The sequence below is a fragment of the Protomyctophum bolini genome (assembly GCF_963924005.1).
Source record: "Protomyctophum bolini genome assembly, chromosome: 21".
Taxonomy (NCBI): Eukaryota; Metazoa; Chordata; class Actinopteri; order Myctophiformes; family Myctophidae; genus Protomyctophum; species Protomyctophum bolini.
Window position 1 is genome coordinate 34,193,236 of NC_137882.1, and position 21,340 is coordinate 34,214,575.

Sequence of the window (21,340 nt, forward strand, 5' to 3'; positions counted from 1 at the left end):
GGCTGGTGACATGCACATGCTCTCAGTGAGCACCAGCTGCTTGAGATTCAGTGGTAATGACACCAAGGTCACGCTCAGGCCGAACCTTTCGTTTTTACCTAAGACCTTTCCCTCGGGCTGCTCACCTGTGGATCTCACAGCCTTCCATCCTCCTCCCTTCTCTTCGGTGGAGGATAGGAGACTACATTGTCTCTGTCCTGTGAGGGCCTTGAAAGTCTACAGATCAAGGACTGCCCCCTTCAGGCTGGGTGAGCAGCTCTTTGTAACCTGGGGTTCCCAATGGAAGGGTAAACCCATTTTGAAAGTAAGACTCTCGCAGTGGATTGTGGAGGCTAGAAGTTTAGCCTATGCCTCGTGTGGTACTGAACCCCCAGAGGGTCTACGTGCACACTCTACAAGAGGTTTGTCTGCATCCTGGGCCTTGGCCAGGGGAGTCCCGATTCAGGATGTCTGCGCTGCGGCGAGTTGGTCGTCTCCGTCGACCTTCGCCACGTATTATAACATGGATGTGGCCCCTGCAACCCTGGGACATGCAGTCCTGGAGGTTGCCGCCAATTTGAGTCAGGAAGTCTGACTGGTTCTTTGGTCAAGAGGTCCCTTCTGGCACCTGACCGTTAGGGATGGATGACCATCGTGTTTTTGACCGGCACGGCTGGAACAGCAGTGCTGTCGGCCCTGGGTCAAGGACATCTTCATAATGGATGTCTCTTTTGGGTGGACGCGCAGGGTTGGCTTCTTGGGCCACCTTTGCGTTTGGTCTCTCTCAAGTAGAGATGATCCTAAGGTTGAATTATTTTCTATCAGCCAAGGGCGATCATACGGGAGAGTTATGTTCCCCATATGACTCTCTCCGAGAGGTACTAAGTTAGAGGTACTAACTTTGGGTTACTTCAGTAACCTCAGTTATATAAGTGAGAGAGAGAGAGAGTCATTAAGTCGCCGTTCTGTCTGTCAGAAAGCAGGTTGATAGGAATGACGTGCTCTGGGCGGACCTCAGGTTATATACCCGGTGGGTGGGGTATACAACCACGCCATGAGCGACAGTTCACGACCCAATATAATTGTTCCGTGAGTGTATGTTAGGCTGTGTGCCTGCGCCATCTAGTGGCTTGGACCCCATATGACTCTCTCTCTCTAGTCACTTATATAACTGAGGTTACTGAAGTAACCCGGGGGAAAAAAGAGCGGCCATAAATAAAGAGGCCCAGCCACTGGTGGTGGGCCAGAAGAGAACTCTGAGCTCACTCCGTAAGCGGAGAGGATCCTCCAGATACTTTCTAAAGGCCCTGATACACTAGCAATGTTTTCGTCAATATCAACAAGCAATGTCAATTCTCAATGTTGACTCTTCACTTTTCCATTGTGAAGGATCAACTCCTTGTTGTTTAGAAAAGTCAGATCATCAGTGACCTCTACTGGTCAACATAACTAAATCCTCCAATCACAGCCCTCCTTGGCTTCACGTGGTGCTTTCTCCCTGTCCCTGAGAAGTGAAAAAACATGGCGGCACTTTCTGCACAGTGGACAGAGGAGAAGGAACTCCAACTTATTACTTTTTATTATGGTAAGTGAACATTTTGAGAACAACTGTTGGGTGGAAATGATTCAATACAAACTAAAACAAATTGTAGGCGGGTTTTTTGCCGTCAGATTTGTCATTGAGCGACGAGCGTATATAGCCTCTTTGTATACCACATTGTATATCGGCTAGCTGACGGACGTGCTTGTCTGTGGTACTATAGATGAGGTGAAATGGAAAGATGACAGTGCTGAAACAGCCCGTTCTTAATATTTTACTATAAAACCCATCACGTCATTGTATTTAGGTACTTTTATTTTTATGTCACTACACGTGTTTGAAAAAACCCGGTGTTGTCTATTTCCACTGGTACTAAAACCTCCCAATGTGTTTTGTATTCCGTGATTGAGCCACAACGGAGCGATGCATAAACAGACTGACTGAGATTGTTTGCTATTGCTAGAAAGATTCGTAATGATATGGTTAAGTTTTAAATCTGATAAAGGCTGTGCCAAATGTATCAATGTGATAATTTGAGGGAGATTATTTATTACACTGGTGCATTGGTTCTCAAAGTGGGGGCCGGGAACCCCGAGGGGTCGTTGAGGGAGTTCTAGGGGGTAGTACCCAACTAAAGGATAGTTAGGAACCAAATGGACCCTTATGGGGATGTAACTCAGAGATGTGGTTCCATTTGTACACTGAGTTAATATAACATTGATTTGACAATATAAAATCTGGTCTCAGAAAACGGGGGTCCTTGGAATTAAAATGGTTGAGAATCACTGCTTGAGTCGTAAAAATCTTCTCTTGTGAGTCCCTGGCATTTGTTTTCAAATGGGGGTCAATTTGGGGGTCCTTGACATGAACAATTGGAGAACCACTGACTGCACTAGTGCATTGTCAAGTGCTGTCTGTAAACCACCAGGAATCTTTGATATGTGGGGGTATTCCAGCCGAGGGGGGTGTGTCCTATTAGTTAGTACAATATATTTGGCTAAATGAAGTGATGGTCCATGGCTTGGTTCATTATATTTGAGGGTCCTTGACTGGAAATGTTTTGACAAACAATGCACTAGTATGTCACTGTATCTGTCAATGATTTAAATTAATTAAAGTGTTATTATCTTCCAAAATGATCATGCGTTGCACTTGTCATGTTGTGTTGCACAGAGAACGATGTGTTGTGGAACCACAAGGCAAAAAGTCTACCAAAGGCGTGACCTGAGAGCCCGGGCCCTGGAATGCATTAGAGGAAGGCTGTCTGAACAGCAGCTTGTGCCTTTCACAGGTAAGATCAGTACTTATGTCACTGCTTGTTTTCAATTTGAATAGTAGTAGACTATGAGGGGTTCGTGCACCACCGCACTCCTTTTTTTTCCTGTTCTAGATTGTTGAAAAAAAGCAATAGTCCGGCAGCCGACAGGCTTCTTTTGTTTAAAGTGGGAAATTTGGTCTTTTTTTAACTGGCCTAAAATATTGTCTATATGTATACATTCATGAATCCACTTGCTGACTGGCACTATTGTCACTACTGTCACTATTTTTTACTTGGGGTTTCATGTGACCCTCCCATTGACTATGCTATGGCAGGCAAAATTGTCAAACTTTCTTTTTGCTTTAAGTAGCATGTCAAACTAGGGGGGTTTCATGATTCTGAATCCATTCCAAGCATTAGTTTTGCACAAAAAACACTCCTTGGGCTAAAAACGGCCATACACGTCATGCCAGTGCTTATGGCTTTTTTATTCTCGATTGTTGGCATCCATCTAAAATAAAGATTTTGACAATCACAAGCAAATAAAGTGGTGCAAAATGTGTTTTATTACCACTATGACACCTGCAGGATTTCTGTCTGGAACACCAGTGAGACTTAGTCTCTTTTGGAGACTGTGGCACGCTCAAATTTAGAAATATACATCTTTATATTAGAGGTCCTGTTGATGGATACGAAAAATCCAGACTAGAAAACTGCCTTGCTTTTCTTCTCGTCGTGTTATTAATCTCGTGTTTTAAATTGATAGTTTTTTACCTGTTTGACACAGCACTTTGTAACTGTTGTTTTGATAAGTGTTATATAAATGAAATGTGCTTACTTACTTACTAGGGCCTCTAGTGGTGTGAGTATCAATAGCAGTGACAGACAGTAGGCTGACAGGAGATGGGGGGGAAGACATGCAGTAAACAGCATCTTAGAACGCTAATATCTGGTGTTATGCTGTCTGAGGACACAGCATCTTAGAACGCTAATATCTGGTGTTATGCTGTCTATGAGGACACAGCATCTTAGAACGCTAATATCTGGTGTTATGCTGTCTGAGGACACAGCATCTTAGAACGCTAATATCTGGTGGTATGCCGTCTATGAGCCAGGATAGGCAAGGCAAGAACAGCATTCCTACTTCTCAAGAACATCTGGAGCTCTAGAGAGATACAACAACAAACAAAAATAAGAATATTTAACTCTAATGTAAAATCAGTCCTGCTTTATGGGGCAGAGACATGGAGAACAACAAAGACCACAACAAATAAAGTGCAAACCTTCATCAATAAATGTCTCAGAAGAATCCTGAAAATACACTGGCCAGACAAGATCAGCAATATAGACCTATGGACGAAGACCAAACAACTCCCAGCAGCAGATTAAATCGGACGAAGAAGATGGAGAGGGCACACACTACCTAAGCCAGTGTCAAACACGACCAGACAGGCTCTGACATGGAACCCCCAGGGGAAGAGAAACAGAGGTCGGCCCAAAAACACCTGGCGGAGGGATCTCCAGGCAGACACCAAGAGGCTGGGAGGCACCTGGTCGCAGATAGAAAAGGACGCCAGTGTCCGAGAACTCTGGAGGTCCATTGTCGACGGCCTATACCCTGGAAAGGGTGTCAGGCGTAAGTATGCCGTCTATGAGGACACAGCACGCTAATATCTCGGATTCTTCTTTTTAGACCAAAAACAAGCTTGATTTGTGGCTCCTTTCTCTAAACGCTTTGGGTGGATTAAATGACAATCGTGGGACATGTTACACAGCAGATTTGTACTTCCAAACCGGCTTTCAAACTAAAAGTGCTCGCCATTGAGAATACAGGCGTGGCGGCGATAGAGTTTGATTTGATTTACCTGAGATAGTGTCACAGCTCTTCTCCCAGTGTAGTAATGTCAATGATGACACATCAGCCTCCTCCTCCTGTTCCCCTTTAATGTGTGGAGGTTGTGGTTCCTCCTGGACCAGACTGGATCTCCACTTCTCATATTCAGTTGAAACCTCTTTACACACAGACAGAAGGAGAGAATAGTCAAAACAACATGGTTCGGTCGGTCATTTGTCTGGAAATTAATGGTTTAAAAAAAAGATCTTGGCAAATCGTACCGTGAACCTAATATCTTGATTCGAATCGTATCACAAATTGAATAATTGAAACATATTTTAATATCATTGTTAACCTACTGACTATTCTTTACTCTCTGAGTCTACACCGAACCTAGATCTGTGCCTGAAATAGCCGATCTACAAGCTCACAATGCCTCGCAATGCAAGACGTTGTAAGATTATAGATTGGCTATTTTTCGTCATTGTCATTTCAATGGTAGTGGATGAAGAGAGAGGATTTTTGTCCAACCACGGAACAGCAACCAATGGGTGCAAAGAGGGGCAGAACCACGGGCGGGACTTGACAAAGGGTGAATTCGTTTTGATAGTACATCAGTGATAGGCTTGGGCAATATATCGATATTACCGCTTACCGCGATATTTGAAATCAATATCTGTAATATCGCGGAGTTTATAAATAATACCGAAACCGAATTTTACCGTCATGTAAATATATATTTTATAATATATATATATTTTTTAAATAAACGTCTAAATTACTGTATGTGTGTGTCTGTATGATGAATTTACGCGTATTTCATTTTAAACAACTATAATTTGCCTAATAACTTAGTGTCACTGTCCATGCATTGACTGGCACTGACGGTGAATTACAGCGACGAGGCGACAGCAGCTTTGTCGGACCGCCTCCGCCCAGGAAAGCACAGGAAACATGGCGCCGGTGAAGCGAGTAACTAGTCCTAGTAAATTGGTTAAAAAGAAATCATCTGGAAATACAACTGCTGTTTGGCAGCATTTCGGTTTCCAGCCGAATGAAAAAGGTGATGAACCAGAAAACCTTGATGTCGTTGTGTGCAAGCTTTGCATGCGAGACGTGAAAGCAAAATGCGGAAACACAACAAACTTGAAAGTGCACCTGCAAAAGAATCATCCCACAGCCTATGCCAGACTCATCGAGACAGACCACTCGCCAAAGCCAACAACAAAGCCTAAAGCTAAGCAACCTGCACAACCATTCATTCAACATTCTTTTGCGAAGATTTGGGCAGCCTGCTCCAGCAGGTAACGGATGCAGAGCGTGATGTCGCCACCACGGTGGAGGAGCGAGCAGCTGCGGAGTTGATCAAATATGGCAAGGAGAAGGTGATCCACGGCGACCAAGATCCGTTAATGTGGTGGAAAGATTATGGCCAGATACATTTCCCAATGATGTCGCGCTTGGCCCGCAAGTATTTGTGTGCGTGCGCCACGCCGCCACTAGTGTGCCATCCGAACGTGTATTCAGCACGGCTGGGAATGTTGTTACCCCGTCGCGTTCTCTGCTCAAACCAGATATGGTAAATATGCTGGTCTTTCTGGCAAAAAACGGCTGAGCTAAATAAGTAGGCCTAGCTTTCATTAGAATTATTTTTTCATTTTGTTTTCTTTTAAGATGAGCGGCCAGCCAGCCACTGTGTTTTATTAGGCTGCCTAATTTTATAAGGGCCTGTGCCGCCTGTTGCAGGCAGCCTGTAAGAGGCTAGGCCTATACTGTTTTATTTTATTAAAGGATCGGTTCGCCACTATTATATGGCCTTTGTCATGCTTTAGTATGATATCCGTTCATGAAAACAATAAAAATATTATTATTAATATTTGGCGAAACCGCTGCGGAGAACGAGTCATGTAATGAGCTGAGGCACGGTAATATCATTTCCTACAATACCCACAGTGCATTGCGCGACAGACAGACAGACAGACAGGCAGTGAGGCAGCCCCCAGGAAGCTGTCAGCTGAAAGTTTCTCGTGTTGTTTAGAGTTGACTTGAAAGCGATAGAAGTAATAATAATAGCTAATATTTAGCGGTTGTAATAGTAACAGCAGTAGTGGTGGTATAGTAGTTACTAGTTAGTAGTCTCTGATAGTAAGTAGTAATAGTAATAGTAATAGTAATAGTAGTGATTTCGAACGTGCGCAGCGTCGGACTCGAAATTCCACTGGCTGGCTTTGTTTTTAGAAATCGTTATGAAGTACAGATGCAATCCCAGCTGTGTGAACCACTTTGGGTGTGCAGTGAACATTTCACCAACGCAGATATCTTCCAGTTCAACCGCAATCTAATGGAAGAATTGACGCGGAGCATCATCATCATCGAAGCAGAAGTTGCAGAACAGAGGTATGTCATTATTGTCATAATAAACTAAAGCTACAATGCTGTGTACAGTACACCAGACACTGAATGAATGGCGATTGCATTACAGGAGGAGACCACATGCATTTCCTTTCAAAATACATGGTTGTTGTTACACGTGGTTGTTGTTGTGATGTCTATAAATTAATTTGACATACCGAGTGTCTCTGATGCTTACAGCATTATAAAGATTTTGTTGCTGTTTGTAACTGGAACACCCTCCACATAAACGCCACCATTTTTCCTAGCTCTGGTCCATAGTCTCAGAGTAAGGCTATGGAACAGAGCTAAATTGTTCCATATCAAGCTGCAAACTACAAACCAAACATAAAAGCATTTAAAACCGGGAAAGCATCTGTATTTGCATTGGCTATTCAAAAATAGCAGATATACAAGCTCAGTGCGTCACTTGGAGTTGGTGCCGTGCTGCGAGCTTGTACATTTGCTATTTTTCAAATGTTTTGCTAAAATAAAAAACCTTATTGTTTACCATATTGTCTCATGATTGGTCAGAGGCCCATAATTGCATAATACTTTATTTGTTGCAGGAGCTGAGGTCTCGGTGGCTGTCTTCAACTCAAGAGATGAAGAAGTGGCTTTCAAGGAACTCCCAAGTATACAGTATATTATATAGATACAATTTACTTTGTATGTTGCTATTGAACACAATCTGGATTGATAAAAGAATGTGATCTCATTTTCAAATATTAGACATGTACTACTCCTAAGCCTTTACCAATATTGTTGTGCAAGTACAATTTTAATTCTGGACTTTTACTTGTAACAGAGTATTTTTATATAGCAATATTGATTAGATCCTTTTTCTTCTGGGATTCTTGCACACTGTCCGATTTTTGTAATCTGAGTAGGAGGACAAACTTTGCCTGTGTGGCCTTGTTTTTTAAACCTTATGTTACAGTACAATAAAACACATTCACTGACATAAAGTCACACTTATTTCCATTGTGGTCTTGTTTGTATAAACAGACATGTGAATGATTTGTATCACGGTGGCCTTTGATGCAATATTGACAGTTTGAGCCTCAGAGTATTAGGAATTGGTCAAAATGTATAAATACAATAGGCCTACATGAGAAAAAATAAAACAAACTTGACATCAAATCAACTATCTTTTAATAGTACTGATTTACATACATCTATAAAAACAGGGGTCTATGGTTGAACTGGAAACTAACAAACTACATGTACAATCATACAAGTGCATTAGTCAGAGGTCACTGAGGCAGGTGGTTCTGCATGATGACATGTCGCTGGAGCAGCTTCTGGCCAGGACAGGAGACGCACATGCTGTGGTGAGACAAGACAAGAGTCAGTAATGGTGAAAGCACTAAATGATTACTGGAATGGACGACTGAGTGTGTAGGCTATGTGCAGTATGTTTCATGTGATGTACACTTGGGTATTGGACTGTTAAGATTACCGACCAAATTAGTAGGTAGGCTACAACTATATCAAATATCAATGATAATAATAAGCAGACTTGGCAACCTGACTTGTAGAAAGTATTCACACAATCATGTTACCAAGATTGCCTTTTTTTACCTTTAGAAATATTGCATGAATCAGAGCCTGTCAGTCAGTAGATGATGCAAAAACACTGATCCATGCCTTTGTTTTTTCTGGGCTCGATTACTGCAATTCTGGACTGCAGAATACTGCCAAAGAAAACAACGGAATCTGTGACCTTCCAACCTACATGACTGCCTTCTATTTCAATGTTTTATGCCTTGCGTTTTTCTCTCCATTGCTCTGTAAAGCACTTTGAGCTGCATTGCATGTCATAAAAGGTGCTATACAAATAGTTTGATTATGAATCAGTGCAAGGCACTTTGCTTGAGTAATTTGTACAATGTCATCAGTTTTATAGTATAGTTTGTTGCTTACTTTTGATAATGATCTTTTTTTCTTCTTTTGAGATATTACAAAAGGTTAAAAGTCAATTCGCTGTCATCTGTTGTGATTTACAGATACAATTCAATACTACAGTGTGTGAGACACAGTAGGCCTATAGTATAAATGACAGTATATTTACTACATTTTACGGGACTTTGGTTGACCACTGGTCTTTGTAAAAGCATATATAAATATGTGAACCTTTATTGAAAATGATATTCCCTCTAGTTTTCTAGGGGGTCAAACTAAATACAGCAAATACAGTAATGTGCTTTATGTATGAAGTTTGAGTTGAGTATGTATGGCTCACCATCAGTCCATCAAAGACATCTTCAGCTTCATCAGCCTTCTGTAGTACCATCTGGGCTGACCTAAGTGAATGAATGGACACAGGTATAACACTTGAATGTTTACATTGCTAACCCTGAAACATACGAGCCCATGGCTAATACTGTACATTGCTTCAGATGGCATGCCATACATACAGTTTTGAATTGAATGAATGAATAGAAGATGTTTGGACCGAAAAGTTGTAGGCTGAAGCCGTGCCTATATCCTCTGACACTTATGTAAACAATACGGTGTGGCGACACACACACACACACACACACACATATAAGCTGTAAATAAATACATTGAACACTTACTTAAATCTGAATGTCCCTCTTGGTCCATCGGGCTTCGGTTGCAACTTCCAGTTTGAGGCATCCTGAACGCATGTCCCCACTTCTCAGTAAAACAGTCAACACTATCTGGGCTTTTCCTGGGCAGAAAAGTTTGTGTGTGCGACGTACTGGTTCAGGGAAAGCTACTAGCTACTATACGTAGCTAGGTCGCTCCAGCAGGCATCAGTCCATCCACAGCAACTAGCAGTGTTGTCCCCGTCAATGCATTCCTTCCTCCGTATATTTCTGGTTCATAATATAACGACCCTAACGCAGATTCTGCCAATATGTATTTAAAATTATCTCGTCCAAAAACTCCCATGGAGTAGCCATACTGACTTGTTGTTGTGGAGTAGCCACAACTCGTTGTTGTTGTGTAGGCGAGAGACCGTGTCCTTCGCGGCTAGGCTAGCTACGGCAACCCTACCTGTCCAGTCCCTTGTAGTTTCTGAGAGCCTACCGAGGGTCATCCACTTACGTCACTTTGGGACAAATACGTAAGTGGACGACAGCTTTGAAAGTGCGCCCACGGAGCTACAGACAGTACCAATGATAATACTCCGGGGTATTTTAGCATATATGCTAATGATAAAAAACACACAGATTAGGTTGAATAGTGGCGAAGTGGTCCTTTAAGTAAAGTAGCCAAAGTGACTGAAGGCTAGGCTTAATTGAGATGTTTGACATTATTATGAGCAAGGTATAACTTACTGTGATACTATTTTGCATTGTTTTATATTTTATTTATTTAGCTAAACAGAGATGGCTAAGCTGAATTTATTTCGTTATGTTCTTGACTTGCACTAAGGCTACAGTATACGCTACTGTATTTGCACTAAGGTCATTTGATTGTATTGTTGGCATTATAATTGCATTTTACAGTTTTATTTTAAGAGTTTTCTTGTTATGTTTATTGTTCTTGCAATAAGGCTACAGCCTAGTACAGAGTATATATATAATAAGCTACTATATATTTGCACTCGTATGTCTTAAGGTCATTTAATGATTGTTTACAAAATTACAATTTACAAGACGATGTTTGTATAAGTTTAACGAGGTTATACAGGCCTGAGGCCTACTGTGTTTTGATTGGTCATAGACTATAATCACACTCGCGCACAGTATTTGCACTGCCAGTGTCACACTGCTATGAGGAGTTACATTTTTGAACTCAGGTCGAGAGGTTTCATAATGTAATAAATATTATCTTGGTTGGTACATCATACATTTGTCCTTGACTCTTATATATAATATATATATTAAAATGTTTTTGTCGCCGTGTGACATGACACTACACTATAATGCACTGTCCGGAGGCCAGTGGCCATCTAGTGGCCAAAACAAGAAACAGCACTCTATGGGGAAATTCAGCCCGTCACTGTGATATTTTTAAATGTTTTATTAATAATCGATAATACCGATTATCGCGGTATTAATCACGTTATCAATATCGATATCAAAAAATCTATATCGCCCAAGCCTAATCAGTGAGCTGGATGCAATCCTACCTGGAGGGGAGAGAACAGATGGTGGAGGTGAACGAAACACTGCCCTGCCCCCCCCCCCCCCCTCCCCAGTGAGCTGTGGTGTTCCACAAGGAAGCATACTAGGGTCTTTACTGTTCCTAATATATATGTTAACAACATGACATCAGCTTGTGACTGCAACTTGTTCCTGTTCGCAGATGACTCAGCACTGCTGGTCTCGGACAGGAACAAACTGCAGGTGGCCCTCAGCTCTGAACCCGGTAGAATCTGCACCTGGCTCGCTGATAACAAACTATCTTTACACCTGGGGAAAACTGAACCATTCTTTTTGGCTCAAATAGTAATCTCAGCGAGGCTGACGTCTTCTTGATTAGAGTGGGTGACAATATTATCACACGGAAAGATGAAATTACCTACCTAGGTTCCATCCTGGAGGCAAATCTTTCCGGTGATAAAATGGCCACCAACGTAATAGAAAAAGTCAACCAAAGAACAAGATTCCTATACAGGATCTCCTCACTGGTCAACAAAAACACCCTGAAGACCATAACAGGAGCCCTAGTACAAGGTTTCTACGACTATGCATATGTAACGTGGTTAATAGTGCTTCCACTTGCCCAGGCATTATATTGTATTGTGATCCAATGTTCTGTCACTTTAAGAGTTCAGGCGGTTGACGTAACCTATGACCTATAACCTAATGACGTAACCTACCGCACTTCCCATTTGGAAGCGGTAGGTTGTGTTTATTTTGCTCTGCAGATTATTTTATTTTATGTACCCAAAGTTGTAAAGACACATACTGTGTTCTCATGGTACTGCATCTGTTTATTTCCAGCAACTGATATTGTGGAAAACGTATACAAGAGCAGAGCAGTGATTGCCTCGTTGTCTTCTTGTACAGGTACATATTGTATTTATTGTCTTGCTGCCCATTTCATACTGGCTTTGGAAGCGCAACTGATATTGTGGAAAACGTATACAAGAGCAGAGCAGTGATTGCCTCGTTGTCTTTTTGTACAGAGAATAAATCTACTCACTGCTGAGATCCTGGTCTATGGGGCTTCATATAACACAACGCAAGATCACGTCTGTTACACATACACCTCTTGGTAAGGAAAGGAAAGGTACTATGTTTACCCAGGGTAACTGGACTAAGCTCAAGAACTTGTTTACAGCCAGGCCCTGCTCATTGAACATTGCATGGTAGGGGTTCAATGCCTTGTCCAAGGGCACTTCAACAGTGGTAGTTTTAACGTGCCGGTTAGGGGATACAAACTAGCGACCTTCCGATATCAAGACCGCTCTGCAAACCGTTCGGCCACTACTGCCTTGGTACCACAGCACCTCAAAGGCCCTTAAGACAAGGCTACAGAGTACAGCATCTTGCAATGAGCCTGGTCCACAAGATTCGCTACACCACCAAGATACCCATGTACCCGTCTAAATACTTCCTTAATGTCAACGAAGTCCACACCCACAACACCAGAGGGAGCGCAACTAACGTGTGCAACCCAGATTCAGCACAAACAAGGGACTAAATTATTTCCGTTCCTATGCCACCAAAATGTGGAACGCCCTACCAACAGTCATTAAGACATACAGCTGCAATTCGAAACTGGCCCCCATAAAACCTGAAAACCCCCACCCACCCCTTTTCCCCCTCACTGTAGCTTATGTATGTTTGTTTCTTTCCTTTTTTACCTCTATGGTTTTTTGTTTTGCTATATAGAGTATATTTGTATGTCTAATTGTTATGATTCATTGAACATGGTGGGCCTTATTGTAAACAAGTGTAATGCTTTATGGTGTCTTCCACAGTTAACAGTTTTGTTTTGAGTTGTGTTTGAAATGTACTGTAATTCTCCAATCTGTTAATACATTCATTAATCAATCAATCAATCTTCCGCTATAGTCTGAAAACCCACCTATTCAGACTCCATCTTAGCCCGTAGCACTTGCCCTAGCCCTGATAACCTTACAGGAGTAAATAGGATGAATTTATGTAAATTAGATGTCCATTTGTCTAAATATTTATTTATGATAGCACTCTAGTGATCGACCGATATTCGACCGGCTTCGATATTCATGATTTTAATTAATATCGGTATCGGTGCTAAAAACAAATAATCGGAAAAAAAACGGCCGATTATTATATGTCTCATAAATGTGCAAACATGGTGAAACAACCACTTTAATTGAAAATCCGGTAGAGTACGGTTGTAAGGAGATGTATAGCTGCGTGTCTGACTCTACCAGTGCTCCACCCCCGGAGTAGTAGACACGGCTCCGCTCTACATACACACACACTCTGCACTGACGACGTCTCCTCTCTCTCACACACACACACACACACACACACACACACACAGTCACACACACACACGGAGTCAGAGAGCCACTGCACTGGCTGCAGGGAGGAGAAAGGATTATAGGCTACTAACCTTGTAACCATAAAAAGATTTGCTGTTTTCATCTTCAATTAACCAAAATAAAATCCACACGTGAGAGGGACAGAGTCACAGAGAGCAGTGGTAGAACTAGAGCTACTTGGAACAATGCAAGTTGGAAATGAATGCCCCACCCAGATATTATGTCTCCCTTTTATGCCCATATAAGTTCTTTGTAAGGCATGCCCAAATAGGGAGTATATGCAGCCAGCTTGTGGAGTTAATGTCTTCTGTGTCAGGCATGCCCAAATATGGAGTGCTGTGAGTGTGAGGTCAGAACAGGCCAGCTCCATATATGGACGCTGGGCATGGGCCCGGTCCAGAGCCGGGGCAGAGGCCTTTTTGGGGCGGTTCTGGATAATCACACACACACACACACACACACACACACACACACACACTTGGTGCATTCATAGATACATACATATATAGATAGATAGATACATATTGGGGGGAAAAAAATAATATATATATATATATACTGCTACAGTACATGTTTGCACTTGAATTAAAAAAAAAAAAGCTGCATTTGATGGAGGGGGGAAGTGTTACTGAAACAATGTTGGTGATTGATAAATATCAATAACAATGCATTTCAAAGAATTATTTTGTTGGAATTTGTTACTGTAAAACATTTTTTTTAACTTAAATAATCGGTCATAATATCGGCTATCAGGCTTTTTGATTGGCCACTAATCGGTGATCGGATATATCAGCCAAAAACCATATCGGTCGATCACTATAGCACTCTATAGTGTATACACATAGTTTCATTATATCAATATTCCACTGTAAGCTTAGTATGAGTCTTGATGGTGTAACACACATACCTGCAGTGTGTTGATCGATGTCCATATCAAAATCAATGTCCAGCAGTTTGTTTTGTTTCTCCAGCAGAGTTTCTAGTGTCTCCATCTCTTTCTGGAAGAGGTTGACCATGAACTGTGCGGCTGCACTGAGGCGCTCCAACACAAATACTCTGAGTCGACAAACATCACCGCTTGTTATGTGTTTGTCCAAAACGCACAATATGTCCTCTCCCACCACCGACGTCATGTGTTCATGTATCTTCAGCCGTAGAGACTCCATTGGACTCGTTTTACCTCCTTTAGGAGACATTTACAAACAGACACAGTACTCTATCACTGGAGTGTCGAGATGATTTTGGGTCGTCACAGTGGCACCGAAGAACCGACTTAATGTAATATAAACTTATATAATGTGTAAATATTTCTGTTCATACTGATACTGTAATATGTATAAGTTATAGAATGTGTAAAATGTCATCCATTGACTCGTTTTACCTCCTTTAGGAGACATTTACACCAAACAGACTATCTTCCAAACTACCGCTGTTTCCTTGGCTTCAACGCCGACAAATAGAACTCGAAGCTGGGCTAAATGAAGGAGGAAACACCGCTGGAGAGCCGAGATGGCTTCAGTTGTTAAGACCCGCCCGTAACTTTTTCCACCAATAGGGAGCTAGCTCTCCTGGCGTGGCTGCTCCATAGAGTTGGAGATCGGGGGTCGTTTCTATCTCAGGGTGATAAACGTTACACTGTTACAACTTATAGAATGTGGAAAATGTCTCTTTTCTCTAGATGAGGATCAACAACAACAAAGACTTTCTCTCCGATTCCGCCATTAGGCTGAAAACAAAGAAACAGTGTTGCCACATTGTGTGAGAGAAATAAGCAACCAGGTCAATGAAAACAAGCCAACTCTTGCTAGAGAAATAAAGCCAAATCAAGAAAAACAAGCCAAAACAAACAAATAATAAGACCATATAATCCTAATAAAAAATGAGTTGATGCATTTATCAATATAAATACTATGTATGCCTAGGATAATTAATATTTTGGTAATTTATTATACTAACAATTAGCCTATAAAAAAGAAGCCGAAAATAGCGGGAAACATGCGGACTTGGCAACCCTGCAAACAACACGCATCTACTTCCTGGTCAACGTGTCACACCGAGCATGTGCCGCTGCCACCTGGTGGAGGAGGTGTGTAACTGTTACTGGATACATGCAAGGGTGAATGGGCTGCCTTCCACTAGCTTTAGGAATAACATGAATGTTAAACACTGTTACTGGAACTGGACACATGGATGGTGATGATGATTGACATTCTTTATTTACAGGAATAATAAACCCTTATCTCGTTTTCATTAAGGAGGTTCTAGACACACAATACAAAGCATAGTGTAATAATGCTTAATAATTGAAAGTAAATTTTTAAAATTTAAATGTACCCATTCTACATACTGTGAAAACATTTAGACAAACAAGACAGAAACTACAGCAACCAAATGAACCAAACAATAACAATTATGCAAAACAAGTAAGCACACCAACGAGATGACAAAATACAAAGCACAAACAAAACAACAATACATAAGTCAAGCAAGGATAGAGAATGTATCATTTTATCTATAGAAAAGGGATCAATTAATTTATAGAGAATGGATCATTAATTTATAGAGAATGGATCATTGCTTTATAGAGAATGGATCATTCATGTATAGAATGGATCATTCATGTATAGAATGGATCATTCATGTATAGAATGGATCATTAATTTATAGAGGATCATTGATTTATATATATTTATGGATGTTTGTCTGCAGCCCTAAAGTCACAACTGCTGCAACAACTGAACATTTGTTCAAAGATTGTTGGACAACAACTTCAGAAACTTTATACATCCACATATGATAACAGCATCCTAAGGTTAGCAAGGAATATCACCTCTAATACTAAGCATGTGTTGTATGGAGAATGTAGGTTGCTACCTTCAGGAAGGAGATATGGTGTACCAGCATACAATAAGGTCAGACTAAAGAGGTCCTGTGTCTACCAGTCGACCTTGAGGCTTAATCAGGAGATGTAGTAGCCACAGGATAATCTAAGCGTGGATATTGCTTATGTCTTTATGTATGTAAATTGTCTTGTTCTTTGTGTTTGTATATGTGTTTCTGCATACTTGGCTGCTGTGTCGCAAGACAAATTTCAGTGTGAACTGACAATAAAGTACTATATCATATCATATCATATCATAGAGAATGGATCATTAATTTATAATTTATATAGAATGGATCATTAATTTATAGAGAAGGGATCATTGATTTACAGAGAATGGATCATTGATTTATAGATAATGGATCATTAATTTATAGAGAATGGATCATTGATTTATAGAGAATGGATCATTAATTTATAGAGAATGGATCATTAATTTATATAGAATGGATCATTGATTTATAGAGAATGGATCATTAATTTATAGAGAATGGATCATTAATTTATAATTTATATAGAATGGATCATTAATTTATAGAGAAGGGATCATTGATTTATAGAGAATGGATCATTGATTTATAGAGAATGGATCATTAATTTATAGAGAATGGATCATTAATTTATAATTGATATAGAATGGATCATTAATTTATAGAGAATGGATCATTAATTTATATAGAATGGATCATTAATTTATAGAGAATGGATCATTGATTTATAGAGAATGGATCATTAATTTATTGAGAAGGGATCATTGATTTATAGAGAATGGATCATTAATTTATAGAGAATGGATCATTAATTTATATAGAATGGATCATTGATTTATAGAGAATGGATCATTAATTTATAGAGAAGGGATCATTGATTTATAGAGAATGGATCATTGATTTATAGAAAATGGATCATTAATTTATAGAAAATGGATCATTACATCTCAAATACACCAGAGTAAGGCCAAGTGTGCACACCGAACAGTCTGGTGAGACGTAGGAGAACCCTAGGCAGGAGGCAAACCATGGTCCTATCTGCGGGGGGTGCCCTGGGCGAGGCGATCGCTGGGGTGTGGTCAGCACTGGCTTGCTGAACCTGGCCGGAAGGTCACTGCGTACCCTCTTGGCCGGGTGTGGCCAATGCTATAGCTGGTTTCACCTCGGTGATGGCTGCGCCCCTTGTAGAATCGTTTCAAAAGAAGAAGTCCTCATGATGCGTTGTATATTACTCAGCAAGAATCTTTATTAGTTGCTAAGGAGTCACATTTGAGTTCAACAAAAGTAAACAGAGTTGGACAGCTTACTTCCATGAGATGACAATTCGAGTATGACTCCAGATGGCTGTTTGCATAGTACCTATATAGTTCTGAATATAATGGGGGTGTGTGTGTGTGTGTGTGTGTGTGTGTGTGTGTGTGTGTGTGTGTGATTAGTCCGACATATAGCATCACTCTATGGTCATGTGAGTTATAACAATGTACAGTACATAGGATGTCAATTGTCACAGACAGTGTCCCATTGCGCGTGGTGTCTCACAAGACACAAGTCACATGTCCCAAATACCACAGAGTACACACAATATACTGCATACGGCAACAAAAATATCCTATATATCCCCCCTGGTTACACTCTAGTCTAGTGTAACCACCTAAAGGGGAGGTGAAACAAGAAAAAATCAAAACAAGCAAAAACAAGCAAAAACAATAATAATAATAATAAAATAAAATAAACAACAAAAAACAAAACAAAACTCTTAGATTCCCCTCAGATATCTAGGCACTGAACTTATCCAAAATCACATCTTCGGTTCAAACAAAATACACGGCAACATAACACATTGTAAAATCTTAATTTCAAAACACACTATAACACCATTACTGCAAATCACACCCCCAACCCAAGGCTCCACTCACACTGTCACAACAGAACTTAACCCATACTGGGCGGGAACCCCTTTTGGTGCACTATTATGCTTTTAGCAATTGAAAACAGCAGACCTACAAGCTCACACAAGCTTATAGATCCGAAAAATCATGAAAATGTAGTGAAAATCACAGGCCTAAACGGCCTAAGTCACCTAGTTGACGCACAAGACTTGTTGACTAGCGCAAGCTCGCAATTAATTTCCAATGGGAGCCTCATGGCCCGAAACATACGTCTGGCATGCAACATGTGGGTGGACCATATATACGTGTTTCCATATGATTCACAGGGGCTGTTTTTATTTTTTATTATTGATGTGTCCTGCTCTCACGGCCGGGCGTTTGTGCATGAACGGGGCCTTTGTCCCTTTACTGCCCCAGGGTCTGGCTGTGTGACATACAATAAGGACTAAGAAAGAACATATATTGAAAAAAAAAAGGAAGAGAAAGAGGAAACATTTCGGGAATGGCAGATGTACAGGGTCGCAGTAAAACCCAATTTGATGTGCTGTGAACTTGTATATCTGCTACTTTTCTGAATTCCTAAAGGTTCAATTGCTTGCTAATGTAATTACCGTTACGAAAAGGAGGGAAGGAAGGAGAGAAACTTCCTGCAACTGCAATTGGGTAATTACAGAGTGATTGTGTGATTTTGCGATTTTGGGGTTTTGGGGTGGATTAAGCATAGGAACACATGCCCAACATTGTGAGATTCTTAAATTTCTTTTTTTTTGCATTGAAATATGAGCCAGTCTTGGACGTTTTTTAAATAACATATGAGCCATCACAATGAATGGACGTTTGTGTACTCAGTGAGTAGATAACGCTTGAAAATGGTTAACACACATACTACACTGACCTCAGTACATTTTGCAATCATTGTGATGGGTTGTCCTGGGTGTAATAAAGACAGACCGACTGTGAATGATTATAGTGTGACATATAGACAATAAAAGGTACTAATCTTGATACAATTGTATGCCCTGTGTCTATATGAGGCTAGGACCGGCGAAAAGCCTAGAGGACAACACGTTCCACCTGGGAGACCACAACACGCTGACATCACCCCGCTGTCTACTGCACTGGCGTCACGCTGAACGAAATAACCTGCTCTTCAGACACTAAAGGCCTATTAGCTAGGCGGGAAATACCTGTTTTCAATGCACGATAGTTCAGTTGGTGATAGAAGCATGAAATTTGGCACAGATGTCCTTCATATGTCCCTAATCGATAATCAACCTCGGGCCACGCAGAATTCAAAATTTTTCAAGGTGGCCCGCCAGTTTTAAAAATGGCTGCAACTGTAAATAGTACGTTTTGGACTATTAGCTAGGCGGGAATGGGGATGATAGTTCAGTTGGTGATGCAAGCATGAAATTTGGTACAGATGACCTTTATATGACCATAATCGATAATCAACCTCGGGCCACGCAAAATTCCTCCATTTTCCAAGATGGCCGCCAGAAATTGCATAAATGTACATCTGCTCATGGTTAATCCACAGTTGGCGATACAAGCATGGAATTTGGTACAGATGACCTTTATATGACCATAAGTGATAATCAACCTCGGGCCACGCAAAATTCCTCCATTTTCCAAGATGGCCGCCAGTTTGCAATTGGACAGCTAGGCGGGAATAGAGGTGATAGTTCAGTTGGTGATACAAGCATGAAATTTGGTACAGATGACCTTTATATGACCATAAGTGATAATCAACCTCGGGCCACGCAAAATTCCTCCATTTTCCAAGATGGCCGCCAGTTTGCAATTGGACAGCTAGGCGGGAATAGAGGTGATAGTTCAGTTGGTGATACAAGCATGCAATTTGGTACAGATGACCTTTATATGACCATAAGTGATAATCAACCTCGGGCCACGCAAAATTCCTCCATTTTCCAAGATGGCCGCCAGTTTGCAATTGGACAGCTAGGCGGGAATAGAGGTGATAGTTCAGTTGGTGATACAAGCATGAAATTTGGTACAGATGACCTTTATATGACCATAAGTGATAATCAACCTCGGGCCACGCAAAATTCCTCCATTTTCCAAGATGGCCGCCAGTTTGCAATTGGACAGCTAGGCGGGAATAGAGGTGATAGTTCAGTTGGTGATACAAGCATGACATTTGGTACAGATGACCTTTATATGACCATAAGTGATAATCAACCTCGGGCCACGCAAAATTCCTCCATTTTCCAAGATGGCCGCCAGTTTGCAATTGGACAGCTAGGCGGGAATAGAGGTGATAGTTCAGTTGGTGATACAAGCATGAAATTTGGTACAGATGACCTTTATATGACCATAAGTGATAATCAACCTCGGGCCACGCAAAACTCTTCCATTTTCCAAGATGGCCGCCAGTTTGCAATTGGACAGCTATGCGGGAATAGAGGTGATAGTTCAGTTGGTGATACAAGCATGAAATTTGGTACAGATTACCTTTATATGACCATAAGTGATAATCAACCTCGGGCCACGCAAAATTCCTCCATTTTCCAAGATGGCCGCCAGTTTGCAATTGGACAGCTATGCGGGAATAGAGGTGATAGTTCAGTTGGTGCTACAAGCATGAAATTTGGTACAGATTACCTTTATATGACCATAAGTGATAATCAACCTCGGGCCACGCAAAATTCCTCCATTTTCCAAGATGGCCGCCAGTTTGCAATTGGACAGCTAGGCGGGAATAGAGGCGATAGTTCAGTTGGTGATACAAGCATGAAATTTGGTACAGATGACCTTTATATGACCATAAGTGATAATCAACCTCGGGCCACGCAAAATTCCTCCATTTTCCAAGATGGCCGCCAGAAATTGCATAAATGTACATCTGCTCATGGTTAATCCACAGTTGGCGATACAAGCATGAATTTTGGCACAGATGTCCTTAATATGTCCCTAATCGATAATCAACCTCGGGCCACGCAGAATTCCAGTTTTTCACAGACTTGCACTACTGTCACAATGGGAAATGCAGTACTTTGCAACTTGGATGAGCAAGATGTGTCTGTCTTACAAGGTTGCACTCACGAGGAAGCTGACACAAGGATGTTCCTTCATGCAGCCTATGCTGCAAATCATG

At 41.1% G+C, this 21,340-nt stretch overlaps 1 protein-coding gene and 1 long non-coding RNA gene across 2 annotated transcripts in view; both read right to left on the minus strand.

Moving 5' to 3' along the window:
• Positions 1 to 15,164, minus strand: part of LOC308336361 (uncharacterized protein) — a 31,756-nt gene extending 16,592 nt beyond the window's left edge. The window contains exons 1-3 of the mRNA XM_080793718.1: positions 14,844 to 15,164; positions 14,370 to 14,642; positions 4,643 to 4,789 (exon numbers count right to left, since the gene is read on the minus strand). Coding sequence (XP_080649844.1) covers positions 4,643 to 4,789; positions 14,370 to 14,642; positions 14,844 to 14,859 — 436 coding nt within the window. The 5' untranslated portion in view covers positions 14,860 to 15,164. The remainder of the gene's footprint in view (positions 1 to 4,642; positions 4,790 to 14,369; positions 14,643 to 14,843) is intronic.
• On the minus strand, positions 8,211 to 9,692 carry LOC308336156. The gene is made up of 3 exons (XR_013966123.1): positions 9,585 to 9,692; positions 9,248 to 9,308; positions 8,211 to 8,331 (listed from the first exon to the last, which is right to left on the minus strand). It is a non-coding gene; the product is annotated as an uncharacterized lncRNA (long non-coding RNA).
• Positions 15,165 to 21,340: the final 6,176 nt, after the last annotated feature.